The 16,502-nt window shown below is 48.7% G+C and overlaps 1 protein-coding gene across 1 annotated transcript; it reads left to right on the forward strand.

Annotated features, from left to right (window-relative positions):
• Positions 1–9,401: 9,401 nt before the first annotated feature.
• flbD (putative MYB family conidiophore development protein FlbD) lies at positions 9,402–10,358 on the forward strand (the record flags this gene model as incomplete). The annotated part of the gene is made up of 1 exon (XM_056702419.1): positions 9,402–10,358. One exon carries the CDS (start codon positions 9,402–9,404, stop codon positions 10,356–10,358), a length of 957 nt encoding a protein of 318 aa, XP_056551419.1.
• Between the last annotated feature and the right edge of the window lie 6,144 nt (positions 10,359–16,502).

A 16,502-nucleotide genomic window follows, 5' to 3' on the forward strand; every position in this document is an offset into this window, starting at 1 on the left:
TGCTAGTCCCAGTCTCTAAAATGATATCCGTTGGTTGTGTCGTACGGAACTATTCCGGCGCATACGATGCAAGTCAGCTCCTAGACTATTCCCGTCGGGATATCAAATCACAAAACCCAATCGGCAGATGAAGTGCAGGTCCGCAGGTCCAGGCACGAAGGCAGATGTAGGGAAGAAAAGAAAAAACAGGGAACCAACGGCTAACAACCAGACTACTGGATGGATGCACTCTGTACTCCATACAGAGTTTCAATGTGCAACGCTCATTGACCAGAAACCAAGCTCGTAAAAAAGCAATAACGGCAAGCCATCAAACCTAAACCGTTCACGCCTTGCATCCACTGATCCACTGATCCTCTGATCTCCTGATCTCCTGATCTTCGCGCCTCCCAAATTCCAACCTTTCTGTGATCATCCCTTGCAGAAGCGCCCTCGTTGTTCGGTTTTTAATCCCCAATTCCCGATTGTCGGCTCCGAGAAATGCCCTGACCTGCTCGCTTTGCAGCACCAGGGTGTACAGAAAGAAGAAAAGAAAAATATTTCCCGCAATTCTTCAATACATGTCCGTGTAGGTACGTAACTTTTCTCCCTATCCCATGTGCCGTGTCAGTTTGCCACACAGCGTGGGGTCGAGAGGGGTGAGACACTCTGCCTTACACTGCGTTCGGTTGTACTGCGATTTCACTGGTGTGGCGCACCAAGACGGGCGCCACTTTCCATGATGAATTATGGGCGGTGGATTTATCGCACTTTCACTGGGCTGGTGATAAAATAGTGGTTTTCTTGGAACTAGTGATGGGTGTTTTTTCCGGATTTATATAGATTAGAGTTACTTGTGAAGTGGTGGCTCTAGACTATTGATCTCCGGCGCTGTTGAGATATATATCCCGCCCGTCGTGAGATGAGACAAGACGGGTCAACACGATGAGAGGGTTAGGTAGCGCCTCGAACAGTTATTGGTATTATAAACAAGAGTCTTGCTTTGAGATATTTTACGCACTGGGATGAACCCTACACACCTAAGTGTCCGATATACTTCGTGTACAACCTATCGTAACCAACCCTACGTAATCATTAGCCCTCGAGCCTATCCATCAAATTATCTTATGTGGAAAGGACCCCGAAGTGAGCAACCGCAGACCTGTCAAGCCGTCAAGTCCATCAGACGAAGTCTACCATGGCTGGACCTAATCGCCATTACCTTATCCATTCCACCTGTGTGAATCATCCTGGGCAGTAAATGAGTCTAGCCTTGATGCAGCTAAAGGGTCACCACGACACTACCTATCCATCCTCTATCTAGACGCACCTCCTTCTATGATCCTACACTCCTATCTGCTCTGTGTATGGCGCCCACCCACCAAGTTAGGAAGCATTGAATGCCTAGACGTGAAAGAGTAGACGGGGGACGGGGACGGAGCTCGCCTAGTCAGGAAGCATGACACGTAGCGAACGGCATTGTCCTGGACTATAATCGGTATAGACAAATGTACGATGAATTGAAGTTACTGCTATAGGTACGTTACCATCCCATACTGCGTTTTCTGTATGTAGGACTTCGTACATGGTATAGGGTATAGGTAAAAAAGCAAAACTTCCCCCGCCGGTATCAATGTAGGCGCCACTAACGGCTCCTTCGACTTAACGACCTGCTCGATCGAGCCAAGTACGGAGTTGAGGCATGAATTGGTCAATTGTGGATTGGAATACTCCATATGTAGCTGTAAGCCCCGACAGACTCCCCCTTGAGAGTGCGGCTCAAATAGCACGGGCACGCGTTTCAGTAGGCGAGATGGGGCCGCCCCGGTTTTTTTAGTGCTCGTTATTTTTGTTCTTACGGAGTCTTTCCTCCCCGTCTCGGCAATGGCTCGACTCTAGTGTATGAAAAACCAACGGTCAAGTAAGATCAGATAATCAGTTGTCTACTCGGTCAGCGACCGCAGACTATTGTTGTTATTTTGGACCCTTTAGGGAAAAAAGAAGATCGAGCCATACTGCCGTACTGTACGGAGTAGACCCGGCTGGATTTACGAGGACCATGTGCCGTCAACTCCGCACCATAACTCCACTGGGCGTCTCTCCTATGAGCATTTCGCCCGCTCTGACACCCGCTGTAGAGTACTCCTTCCCCTTTACATTTACCGTTAGATTATTTAGAGGAATATCCGACAAAATGGACCAAGGTGCGCTCAAAATTACCAGTTATTTACCATCAAACCGGGATGAATAGGGTCATTTGCTTTTGTACTATGCTCATCCGTCAGAAGGGAGAGTATATAGCGGGGTCCAGAACCGAGATCTAAATCCCGAACAAAGTCTAACATCTGACACATGCCGTGATAGACGGGAAGAGAATCCCAATAACTTTCTCCTCGGCGTAGGCCCAATCCCAAGACTACCATCCAGAGGATGGAGTACTGTAGTACAGTTTAGTATCGGGGACCAGGCCCAGATCAGACACGTTAGAGTTTGGCGTGTCGGCAAGTCCACCAGGATGACGGGGGCTGGCAGATGTCATGGGGAGGGGAACCTTTGTGTTGGGAAAAGCGTGTTTTGTGTGCGTTCATCTGGCACTCCGATTGAGTTTGGACCGGGTAGATAGGGTTGGGCCGGTTGCTGTGTGACAACGTGGTTGGTTGGTTGGGCTACTTTTGGTGGAGGCGAGTGGAGGGTTGTGGAGGGGCGTCCAGGAGGGAGTCTCCATCGATTGGCTTGAGAACGTCCAGTTGGGAGGGTTGTTCTGTCGCTCGCCGAGAACGGTAGTCATTGAGGAGTTACTCCTCGGTAGACATGGACTGGAGGTGTGTGCAGTCGACGATGGGGAAAATATGTTTCAATAGCGTCATAACCGAGATATTCCATCACGACGATGATCCGCTGACCACTAACATTACTATCGCGTAATTGCACCTAAAAAAACTTGCTCCTTTTTCCTGCTCTGTCTTTTCTAGGTTCCATTCGCCTCCTGACGGAAACAACGGATGGCTAAGGGCAAGGGATCATGGCGCCGGCTGTCTAGCGCAAGCGAAGTGGTTCGTGGGACCGCTGTCAAACCCATCGTTAAGCACTCGCTAGCCAGTCAGCGTGCGTTCTAAACGACGATGACGGTTGAAAGCGGGGCGACCTGGCCCGTCCTCCATCGGCGGGAGTCCAGATTTGACGAACTGTTCCCGCCCAGTCAAAAGGAGGAGCTGCGAGGAGTCCCTTAAAAAGGCAACGAGCACGGGAAAGGGAGACAGATGGGGCAGCCTCAACGGTAGAGCTTCCTCTTTGAGTGTGGTATACCGGTATATTCTCGGCGTGGGCTGGATGAGGGCCGTGTATACGGAGACACGGCACGTAGATAGGTAAAGAGACACTCGGGGGCTTGATAGATGGACCTTGAGCGATGAGATCAAACTGTACAATGCATATTGTGTATAGGAAATTCGGTATACAGTGTACCGGGTAATGTACAGTGGATTTTATGGGACTATGCTGCAAGCACGTCTGCGGCACGTCTCTCCCCCGAAGTATTCCTACCGTTTATCAAAAGGACCAGGATGCTGACATTCTCAGCCTGACAACAATAAGCAAAAGAGGGGGGCTTAACGGCTTCAAAGGGTGGAACCCAAGCTGCCAGTCCATAATCCCGTTCCAGCTGTTCCCGTTGCTCTAGCTAAAACCTGGAAAAAAAGCATGTCTTTCATGCCTGTTGACAATATGTACGAGTTTCAGACTACCCTCTTACTAGCGCACAAGATTTGACTTTCCACGACTGTAGTACTCCATACTCCCAACAGCATCCGCCTCGTGTATCGGAAGGTTGTCCTGTGTAGCTAGCTCTCGGATCAGTCCCAGATCAATGCATGATAGCGCTGCCCCCTGTCGTCATGAAATGACATCTTGTGAACGGTGATATGTAGGAGGAACCCAAAGAAGACTAGCGTAGGCCAAACGGTTTCCCACCGATCGGGCACCATGGCAGTGGTCCCCGAAATCTAAAGCCCGAGGATGCCGGACCAATTAGAGAGCTTACTGGGCTCGAGGCGGGCTCCCGTAAAGTATAGATGATACAAAAGTATGCACGTTATGTATGTAATGTATGGGATTCTCTGGACTTTGTACCACGACCGGGACCACCACGAATGGCAAATTCAAAACAATCTTCATGCAAATGGTTATACCCTGTCCATTGTCTTCAGAGTTAGTGTGTACCTCTTGATCGTAGCTTTCTTAGTTCCTTCTCATGTCAATACCTGTTTTATCCTCTCTTTAACCGTCTTGTGTATCGTAATTATTGAATGATCAACCGTCGAGCTTCAAACCAGACAAACACCACGTGACGGGCTCGGACCTTCTGCCCACGTAGCGTGGGAGGCCCGACAGTCAGGAAGCTGCGGCGGATGCGAGACCGTTCGGTCCACTTGCGGTTTTGACGACTCTCTTTTTCCTCTTTTGATTCTTTATGTCGTTATGCACCTTTACTTGATTCTCCGTCCTCCATAGTCGTATATATTCAATTTACACATGACCCCGGCCTATTAATTACTCTGCCCTATTCTTTTGACCTGCTAGTGTTTTGCATTTTAATATCGAGAGCAAGGATTCGATAAAAGTGTACTCCGTACAGGGGTATAAAATGTGCTACCAGGTTGCCCTGTTCCATTTAGGAACTTGCTCGCCGGAGAAAAAAAAACCAAGACCACACGGACACTATACTAGGGCATCCAAACTGTCGGGGTGTGAAAGTCATAGTTCTGGTCCATCGTGAGAGCGAGCGAGCTAAACTAGTTAGTTAGTCTATTCTATACGTAACTACGGTGATCCCGTAGTCTGTTTCTCACACTATGAGCCGTCGATATCGGGGTGGTTTTACATACCATAGCAGGGGGTAAAGGATCCGTCAACAGGGGACAGATTCCAGACTGGTCAGCGCACGGGCACGATCAGCGGTGATCCCTGCAGAACGACAGGGATTTATCTCAAATACTTGCCGTGTTGTTGATTGGTGGGGTACCACTGGTTTCCCCCTCCCCCTCCGTGTGATATATCACATCTCAAGGCTTCTGGCCCTATGCAATTGCTTGCCGTTGACGACCTGTATGGATATCCGGAGTATAGGGAGAGGGGGTGAAATCACTAGTGGGCGGGTTAGCAATGCTCAATACTCATGGCACTTCGTTACGACGGCTAGATTGTTGAATTGACCTGTGCATTGTGTCTTTTCTTTTCTTTTTCCTTTGCTTCCGGGTCAATGTTGCAGTGCATTCCAGGAGGGCGGGTTCGTCTTACAACGGCTTTCTGGCCCAGAGGTATGGAAACCCGATCGGTCCACACGAGGCGATCTCGCATGGTCCTGGTCATGGTTACATACGACTACAGTATTGGACTGTCCCCAGTCCTGGTTACCCCCTCCTTTCCAGTCCTGTTTTGTATTCGATGTCGTCTCGGTCTGTTGTACGGTTTCTAATCTTCGTTTGTTGATGCTTTCCCCACAAATTATGAAATAACATAAATTAAGAAGAAAATAAAGGGGGAAGGGGGCCATGTTTGAGATACGATAGCAAAAATAGCACAGCCCTAATATTTCAGCTCCACCGCTTCGGGGGGAAGTTTTTTTGTCTATGGTGGCTACAAGGTCCATCGCGGTTCAGGTCCTTCTGGACCACGCTCTACCCGTTTGAGTAAACGAAGAGAACTATAGTGGAGGATACCAGTGTATAGCTGGGGAAGGGCCGTCTGGAATAGATTAAATATCGTCAAGATTACCCCCCGAGAGTCTGTCGATACCCGCCCTACGATCTCTGCCAGAATAGGAACAATGACAAATACTTGGACCAATTAGGGTGGGTGGAAGAGGTTCGTCACGGTGGGTCACCAGTAGCGTGGGTTCCTAGGGGAAGGGGCGATACATACTGACAGGCCTCTTGTATAGTGTGGTACAACATACACGATACATTGTACAGGGTATAGTATGTACATATGTATGCTGGCTATACTGTATGTATAGAGCATACGGAACGGTTTATGGAGGCTACACAAATAAGAAAAAAAGTAAAAGTTGAAATGTCTATACAGAGCTTGAAAAGGTACCATTCTATTTGTAGTGGTTAGCATATAGAACTGCCACATTTACAGTATATCATCCATCCATAAATACACCGAGGTACGTCCAACAGCCAGGTACTGGTATACCGGTAAAGCATTCTTCCAAGTCAAGTCGTTTGTAAATAAAACCAAACCACGCCGAAAAAAACCGAAACAGTTGAGAAAAAAAGGTGTGGCTTACGATTGTCTTTTTCTTGCTGTTTTTTCAACGGTTTCCACCAAAGTGGAGAGGACCTTGATGCGAGCGTCCCAAAAAGGGAATCCAATTGGATAGTCGATCTCCTCTAGCCCCGATTCCGATTGAAATGGATCTATCAGGCTCATGGTCCATGGACCATTCAGAGAACGCGGGCCTAGACAAGTTGTGGATGGGTGCACATGAGCCCATAGTTAGCCATAGCTTTGTCAAGTGGCCTTGGAGGGGGAAGATAGGAGGGGCTATTCAACATGACTCGTAAACTAGGGATTTAGTGCGGGAAGAGGGACGGGAAATAGATTGGTTCCCAGGGGTTGGTTCCGACAGCTCATTGCACGCAGCGTGCAGCTGGGCGAGAACGACGATCGCCCCCATCGTGACTAGAAATCACGGCTCTTGTTGGTCCGATCGTGGAGATTCTTATTTTTCTAGTAGTTTTTATTTATTTATTTATTTTTTTGCCTTAGTTACTTTTCTTCTGTTTCTTTCCCCCCTCCTCCTCCAACAAAGCTATCCATCACGTCACAACCGGGGATCGCCCCCAAAACCGCGCCGTGACAGGTGGCAGGTGGTCCATGCACCTAGTCTCCGACCTGTTCTGTACGAAGAAATGGAACTAAGCTATGAAAGAGTAATAATAAATCGCGGCGTTGCTCGGACTACATAAGCGAAAGCCTTGAGTCCCTGCAGGCGCCGACTATTGTATTCCAGATTAAAATCTTTATATAGAATTTAATAGTTGAGGGGGTGGGCGAAGAAAAGTGGACAACGGCAGAGGGGACGGGCGCTGTCACAGCAATCACGTTGGTTTAGAACTTGATTGGAGAATAGAGAAAGGGGTCCAGGAGCTGCAAGGCACGATAGCAATGAGAGAAGGGGGGTGGTGGATGTACAATTTGCACTCCGTACATCCTGTAGAAGCGTGTATGTACGTCGATGTACATCCGTACAGTACTTGGGTTTCCTGGGACGTGCAACGCTCGCCCGTTGATCCACATTCCCGTCAGGCACAATAAACGTTGGACTCGGACATGCTCGGGGAGGACCCAGGACAAGTGACAGACTTCAATAAATGCCAAAGATGGAGATAGATTGGATCGATCTCCTATTTTTTCCCCAGCTCAACCAGGGAGCACGGAGTTGCCGTCGAACCCAGCCAGGCAAGATGGAGCTCAAACCCACGCCATTGCCAGCGCCAGCGCCAGCATCAGTTAGTGACAGCGGGTCGCGCAGCGGCACAGACATGCTGAGCCCTCAGCACTGGGCATGGAGGAGGAAGGGGGGAAGACTTTCCCCATATTCCAATGGCCTTCTTCAGACCCAAGTTGGAGGGAATTTGTCACGATCCGATCTCCACCAGGAGATGATCCACTAGGGTGGATCCAACCGGGCGGAACTTGTTGAGCTCGAAGGGAGCCGCCGATGAAGCCAATCAGATCTTGCAAATGCTCGATCGCACCTTGATCGGTTATGACCGGGAGGCGTGTCGTGCATGGCTGGCTGACTGACTGGGGAAAATCGTGACCCTCCTGGCGCCTCTCGCTTGTCACTTTCGGAAGCTGAGATCTGCCCCCCCTCCCCATTCTTCCAAACGAGTCAGGGGGTTAGAAGAGGTTGGCTAGGTTGTCCCTTGTCAGGGGTGAATACTCCATATGGCAGTTTCCTAGTCGTTTGGTAGGAGAGCGAACTGAGCTTTCCTACAGGCTAGGAGGATTGTTGCGCTTGGACGAGGTTCTTTTCCACCCCCTGATCTGCGAAAAGGCGTTCTTAGTCCCCAGCCGACTGTGCACTGTGGACGAGACTCCGACGGAGACGTGCTTGATTCTGTATGAAGTACGAAGTAGTATTGTACATAGTAGTATACTTTTCTGTGGTGTACGACCTGACCACCATCCTGCTCCCTTCTTCTCCAGTATTGTTCGGCATTCGACAATTTTGACATTGTCAATCTGGCTTTGACTTTTTAAGGTCACCATTTTAGACCCAGACAGGTGCATTTGCATTTGCATTCTTTTTTTCTTATTTCTGTTCCTCGTTGCTGTCTCCTGCATCGGTGCACCCGTACCAGCGCTTTGGGTCTCCACGATCAAAAGGATTGGAATGTCCCGCGCACTGGCCGATGGATAACTGTCAGGATGGAGGGAAAAGATGATATATTAGTCTATATTTTAATATATTTTAGCTCTGTTCTCTTGAAATTTTTAAAATAATCTCGATAAACCCAGATTCGGATATATTATTGATCTATTTGGGAGGAATATTAATTAATGTTGACGGGGGACGCTCAGACAGTATTTCTTTTTTCTTTTTTTTTAAACTCATTTTCTTTTTAAAAAAGAATAGCTTCCTTTTAGCGCGGAAAGTGATTTGGAATTCCAGCAACGGGGCTCAGGGTCGATCACTCCGATCATTACGGTATTTTCCTTCAGCCCGAATTCCTGGGTCGTACTGACGATCGTCGGAGTATTTTGGTTTTGCATGGACACGTACTTTGTATGGACACTACTATGTGACCATAATCGAATAGAATCATACTTGTAGAGCAATTTCACGATTCAATGATCTATAAGAGTTGAACCGTGGTTGAACTTGTTGATGGTTATCTCCGTTGAGGGGAAGAACCAGCGGGAGGAGGAGTTTGGTACGATACGTACGGATCTCTTTACTTTACTATAGTATTTACTATTATTTCCTATAGTATACAGTACTCCGTACTGCTATACTCCGTAGTATACCCGACCGTATCAATGGAATCCCCTTACGGGCCTATACCAAACCATACCAGTATTGTTCCGAACTGTCAGCTCCGAGATCGTGGATCGTGATCTTCTTCCCATAGCGTGTTGCGGGTGGAGCTGGGCATTTTAGTATTTTTCTTTGGACCCGTCCCCCTGGGTTGCAGATATAATTGTCGCTGCTTGTCGGTGGCTTGCCTGCTCCATTCCAACTTACTTGAACCTCAGCATTTCCCCTCTCCAACCATCTTCGACCTTTCTATATCTCCAGCCTTTCGACCTTCCTACAACCTTGATATACTTCCATTCTCCTAACATCCCTCTCGTATACCTCGTATACATCTCTCGACCTCCTCCCTTCTCCCTACCTCCTCCTCCTCATGGCTCCCTCCCACCGCCGTGGACCTTGGGTCCCCGAAGAAGATCAACTACTTCTCCAACTCGTCCGCGAACAAGGCCCTAACAACTGGGTGCGCATCTCTCAACACATGCACTACCGCTCTCCTAAGCAATGTCGTGAACGCTTCCACCAAAATCTCAAGCCCTCTCTCAACCGAGAGCCTATCTCCGCCGACGAGGGCCTCTTGATCGAGCGCATGGTCAACGAAATGGGCAAGCGCTGGGCCGAAATTGCCCGCCGTCTAGGAAACCGCAGCGACAACGCCGTCAAGAACTGGTGGAATGGAAGCATGAACCGCAAGCGCCGTGGCTTGTCCACCCCACCGGCCTCGCGTACCTTTAACGGTCGTATCGAGGCGCCATTCGCCCGTGCCTCGATCGTCAGCCCGTCTCGTCCTCGCTTTGCGACTCGCCCATGGGCCGAATCTACTTCTATGGAATCGTCCGAGGCCTTCTCCCACTCTCGCCGCGAGTCCACCGTCTCCACCACCCGTCAGCTCTCCCCCATCTATACTCTGCCTTCTATCAACCGCCCCATCGAAACTCCTTTGACTTCGCCCGCCTTCTCCGAGGCTTCTCATGCCACCTCCATCGAACCTCCTTCCATGGTCTCGGATCACAACTCGGTCTGCTCTTCTTCTCCTCGCACATTGCCTTCTCCTCAGCTCCTCCCAATGCCCGTGGATGTGCGTGGCCAATATGATGTCCGCCGGCCCAGCGTTGCCTCCGTCCATGTCGTGGATGATTCCCCGCCTAGCTACCCATCCCGCTCGCTGGAGTCCCTTTCCGAAATCGCCTCTAAGCGGCGGTGGATGGAACACCAACCAGCTATGGCGGCATGGCATCAACCGACAGATTCTCTCCCCAAGCCCTGGGAGACGAGACCCGTCGAGCCTCCCCGCGATACGCGGATAAACGTGAACAACCTCCTCAACTAACGGAGGGCGGTTCTCAAAAAAACACTCTATCATCTCTTTTCTCTCTACGGATCTCCTTTGTCATGACTGTACGAATCTTCTTGTCTGTTTATTTTTCTTCTGTTCAATACTTTTCTCTATTCCCCCTCTCCATCAAGCCCTAACCCCATGCTATCTGGGAAAGGCTCGCGAGTTTGTACATGTGTCAAAAGTCCTTTCCTCCGCTCGCTCTCCCTTTTCCCCATTCTGACCACCCTATCTCCTTTGTACTCTTAATGTGTATTACCATGGTTCGGATCTTCAAAAATATGGGTGTTTTCGGTCATGTGGAGACATCTAATTTGGCTGCTTTTCTATTTTTTTTTGTTCTTCCCTCTCTGTCCCGTCTTTTGTGTTTCACGGATTTACGGCAAGAGTTGAGAGTGGAGATTCTAAGAAAAAAAAAGGGAATGACGTGATCTTCTCATGGGTTTGGATTGTCTAGCATAATACCCCTACGTATAGGAATTGACTGTTTCGAGTTTATTGAGATCTTGGTCATCGTCCCAGCAAGTAGCAACTCCTCCGTAGTAAGTCAGGCTTGATGGGCATCCCTGCATACACTTGAGATCAGGCCTCAGCTACGCCAGTCATTCCCGTCGACCAGGGTACTGAGCTTGGACTCGCCCGAGTTGTACATTAGGATGTTGTAAACACCTATCAGGGCACTACTAGTACATGTGCTACAATCTACAACAGTCTCCGATAGGACTCCTTCCTAGCGCACTCTAAGAGACTAAACAAGGCACCTCATGCATCATATCCCGAGTCAACCTATCAGGATCCAAATCACCATCCCCAAATTAAGATTAGAGGGGAAAATCTCCAGGACCCACGGTTCAAGAAGAATGAGCCACTTGGACGCTCACGAGGGCACAATGCAAGGGATAGCATCAGCATGAGGGAGAGATGGGGATGTGACTTGAGAACCAGGCAAAGCCAAAAGCTAAAAGCCAAAATTCAAGGTATAGAGGCAAGGGCTTGAAAAGTCCATCAAGAAGGACAAAGTATAGTAAAGCGAAAAGAGGACCATGTCACTATTCATGCACGGCGCCTTTTTCAAGCAAGTCACTGCATAATGACGAAGTCTAAAGAAAAGTGTCAGACGAAGCAAAGGTACTGTTTTGTACTTTCCCATTTACATTGACATTTTACTCTTTACATCTGACTTTCGATCTCCAACCCAAGAAAGTTTAAACGAGAGGTTCGTCCGCGCCTGCAGCAGGCCCATCGCCCTCAACGGTCCCCGTCACCAACCACCACCGCTCCAATCGCAACTCGATACGACTCCGTCTGCATCGGAGTGGCGCCCTTCGTGGCCCCCGCTTGGGGGGCAACCCGCACCCTCGAACCAATCGACGTTTCTCACCGTCAGACTGGTCACTTTTTGACGGAATGAACGGCGGGGCTGGTGGCCCTGTTAAGGCTTCCAGTGTTTCGAGGCATGTTGTATGGGTAACACGACTTGGGGGTAACAGTTGGCTCATGACTTTGTGATGAGATGCACACCATGAGCATTGACTGCTTTTAGCATGGAAGACCGGGGTATGCCGGGGCTGATAACTTATTTCTGATCGACTCCGAAAAGAGTCCAGTCCTCGGTTACTCTCTGACACAATCACCTGCACCAACTACAACGTCCGGAACTTGATGCCCGTCCCGGGAATACTGTACAAGAATTTACTCCGTACAGACTGACAGTCTGTACCCCTCCCCAGTCCCACCCCAACCAGACGCCACTTCAACCGAGCGCAAGCGAGATCTTGGACCCCCAACGACAACGTTGGGCACTTGCCGATGCACTGGTTCTTTTTTTTTTTTCTGGCTGGGTGATGGTTCACTACTGTACAAGTACGGCGTCCGCCGCCCTGAGTGGGTGGCGGCACGGGTGATCTGATCCACGTTGAGCTTTTTGGCGGGCGCGTTCTTTGCCTCTGCCGTGCGATCGAGATTTACTGTGGGCCATCTTGGTTGAATCTGGCAGTTCGGTTCTGTATGACGGCTCTGGGTGGATAATGGGGACGCCCCCGGCGGTTAGATCGGTTGGATCCTAGAGGCGAGGGCTGCAGGATACATGGAATGAGGATTATGATGGGTAGGTTTTGGTGGGTTTGGTGACTGTGATGCCGAGGTTCATCGAGGATGGACTACTGTACAAAAGTACAGGATTCCCGGCACTAACATGAGCAGGACCAACGATAACGAGTCATTCGGGACTAATTAGTACGATTGCGACCTATCAGCATCGGGGGATACTATTACAAGCCTGATGAAGTGCTTGCGACATCTACGGAAGTTGTCCATGAGTAGCTGGTCCATGGACACCGACTCGGCGATCATGAGGTCGCTTCCAGTCTCCAGCCACTGGCATCAGCCAGCCATCATCCGGGATATGCAAATCATCCCTTGGAGTGTAGCTCATAAGGTGATCATCCCCGAATAAGACCGAGAAGAAACCCCCTGATGAATGGTCCTCGGTGCACGAGGTAAAATGATGCCAATAAACGATATGAAATCAGACGGTCGAATCAGCACCCCGGAATCACCTTCGAGTGTGATCACCAGAGACCTGGTAATCAATAGTTGAGATCAGATCCTGGGCTTTCAGGTCACCACCAGTGTCTCCCGAGTTCTTGGTAGGGGGGTTGTTCACTCATAGTAGTGCTGTAGCGTGTGAGCACTGAGTAGTTTGATCTAGACCGGTCAAAACGAGGCATGACCATCTCCAGACTAGTCACCAAAGCAGTTAGCAGCAGCTGTCGGTGATTTGGAATTTGGAATTGTGGTAATTATCCGGTATTACGGGACGTGCACAGTGTACCCCGTTGGGACGGGATATCAGATAAAAAAGAATCCACAGAGAAAAAGCCGGTGGAACGGTGGACCCGGACGGGAGAGAGAGAAGTTGCGAACAGAAAAGAGAGAAGAGAAACAAAGAAATCCAAGAACCCAAGAACCGGTGAAAGAAAGAAGTTCTTGGGGATCCCCCCGATAGTCCGGTTCTGGACACTGCTCCATTTTGACTTCCATCAAACAAAGATCCAGGACCTTGGAGAACCCTCAAGGTCCCAGTACCATGTTTTTTTCCCAAGCCGTTCAGCCTTTCATCCTTTGACGGGAGTTTGGACTTGTTCAAGTTCCCACTAGAGTGGAACCATTCTCCCGAACTATCAAGTCATACGGACAAAAACTCGTATATACCCTGTCAATAAGAGAAAAATGAAATAGCACAAACATTCAAACAAAGAAAAAAAGAATAATAACTTTACCTTTTTTCTTCTTCCCCCCTCAAAATCCCCATTTCCTGGTTCTTGACCCTTTGGTCCCCAACCCCCTCGCCCCAAATCCTAAATTCTTGTTTTTCGAAATTCGAAATTCATTCCCAATCCATACTGAATCCGGAGTAGAGTTTGGCGGCGGCCACTAGTTCCTGAACCTGCCAGGACCAACTCCCGGCTCCTGCGCGCGATGACGGGCAAACGGGTGCCAAGGCGATCGGTATATTCTTACAGTATTCAATACTCGGTTACTGCGTAGTGTATTCTATAAACAAAAAAAATCGTTCTCGTTTACCACTTTCCATGGTAGACCGTAGACCCCATCGCCGTTGTGACCGCCGTTAAATCGGTACCAAGAACTCGATTATCAGACCAACGAACCATGGGTATTCTACAAAGGGATCAGGGGTAAGTCAAATCTAACGATCTCCATTTACCCCAATTCGTTCAATTCAGAAAAGATAATCAAGATCGGATCCTCTTTGGAGAGGAAGCGATGAAAAGGATACAAGAATGATGGACTTTGTATACTGCGTACCAGGTAATGCGTAACGGTATATTTATACCGTATTTCCATACTACAATACTATACAAACGATACGGGCATCACGTATTCAGTATCGACCGTTGTTCCAAGCCACTGGATCCTGTGATCGACGTCGCTGCTCACCCGACTCGGTACCCTTGACGCGCGCCCTAATTTTCGGCCATGAGAGAGAGTTTTCGGGGCTTCTCTTTTGTTCGATCGTTGATCGCATCGGGCTCACGAGCCACAACGTAGTATCCCGAACTTAAATAACTACGAAAGGATAGGATACTCCGTGTAGGGTAATTTATATACAGAGTACGGAGCAATATACAGAAAGTGAGGCGGTCGTATGTGGGGAAGTAGGAGAAGTAACTAGCCCATTTTGATTCCATCATTCCCCTGAATGACGCTGTTGTACGGAGATTGGTACACCTTCCCACTTATATGTGCGACTCTAACCACCATCATACTGTAATTCAAATAGTTATGCGTGAAGTGATCGGCATGCTACTTAGTAGTACAAGAAAGCTCTCGCAAAGATAGATACTCTAGCAACATTCTACGTATAACCCAAGACAAACTCATACAAGAAACGTTCGACATAAACAAGGAGGCAAATCCCCTCCATACTCTGCTAAAATGCTAAGCAGTGGCTGTGCCCCCCAGTGACACCAACAAGCCACAGCTAATCCAAAATAGTTTAATAGTGCAAAATTCAACCATCAAGGTATATCCAGTACAGCTGATAACTTTTCCTCTCCCGATCCGCGTTTCTAACTGGTCTACGGAGAATCTCGGTGTCATCGTTTCCCATCTATCCACTAGTCTTAATTCACTCTAGCGCAATAGATGTTACCCGCCTGTCGGGAAGGGAGACTTTTGTTTTGTAATTGCTGCATTTTTTTTTCCGTGTTTATATTTTTTTTCTCTGAATTCCCTTTTTCGGTGAAATCCTGGACAGTTACCATGCCCACTTTAGGATGGTAGTTGGTTTGATAATTTTTGGGGCTGGACCTGGTGTGCTCTACGGGTTATCCGAGTTCCTGTAAGATCTGAAAATCCCTTAAAATCTGCATTTACTGTACACGGTTATCCTCCGAGCTCTCGTCCACCAATGCCCGGGCCAAGGGGACATCCAGTAGCACGGCTATGACCGAGTTCAGCTCAACGTGAGCACGTCAATCGACCAGGCATCCTCGTTGGCAATTATTGACTCGTGCATACAACATTCTCAAGTCTAAGGCTAAGGCGTAGCATAGCTCTCCCCTTCTGTCCTCGCTCAGGGTCCAGGCGCTTCGATTCAGCCTCACGGCTACTACTATTGACAACTATCCGTTTCAAGTCTCAACACTCGCAGCCACTTCCATCTATAGCACACCTAAAGTGGAATATTTCTATAAATGTTCAACTCTCTACTATAGCCAGGCTCAGACCTACCTACCCACCGAAGTACAATGTAGATACAGGCGTACACTGTCATACCCAACTTAACCCACCAACCCACCACTTCACCATCTGACCGGCCCGGTACCAGCCCACCAACGATATCCGAGACGACATGAAACCGGCGAATCTCGGTGCGTACCGTGGGCGGAATATGGGGAAAGCTTCGATATGAATTTTTTTTCCAGATTGTGCGATCCAGTTTCCCTCAGGTACTCCGTAGGGTATCCACTATCCACATCGCGCTTACGTGGGCGGCGCCCTCTTCATAGTCACCGCCCAGATCTCGTTTTTGAGGCTCGCGCTCGATTACTAGAAATGTATATGATAGACCAGCCTCTTGTCGGGATAGAGTATTATCTATTATTATCTATTGGAGCTCGTTATCGTATGGGAGGGTGGGTTTAGATTTTCGATCTTGAATGATTTGGTATCCTGGGAAATGGTTTGATCTGCTAAAAGATGTCTGTCTCGAGTTGGGTTGTTTGTCCGTACCGTGGGAGCTTGTTGGTGATCTTTGGAGTCGGGAGGTATACAGGGATTATTCTGTGAGTAAGTACATGGCCTGGTGGAGATGCGTGCCAAATCTCGCGAGATGCACTTACTTTTAGGAAACGCTGAGTCGACCACGATGAATAGCTAAGCATTACGAAAAGCTGATCATCAAACATAAGCCCTGAATAAGCCGGAGCTGGCTGATTCGTAATATGACGAGATGACGCGAACTGGTGCATCTCCTACGAGGTGTACTCCAATGACCGTCATGTCCATCGCTGGAAACGAATGCATTCCCGACTTCAACGAAGCCTATCGCAACTAGATGCAAAACAAAGACATTCTATAGAGCAGTTAGGAATCAGGAAACACCTAGATTCT

The sequence above is a fragment of the Penicillium cataractarum genome, assembly GCF_028827025.1.
Source record: "Penicillium cataractarum strain IBT 29864 chromosome Unknown utg000008l, whole genome shotgun sequence".
Taxonomy (NCBI): Eukaryota; Fungi; Ascomycota; class Eurotiomycetes; order Eurotiales; family Aspergillaceae; genus Penicillium; species Penicillium cataractarum.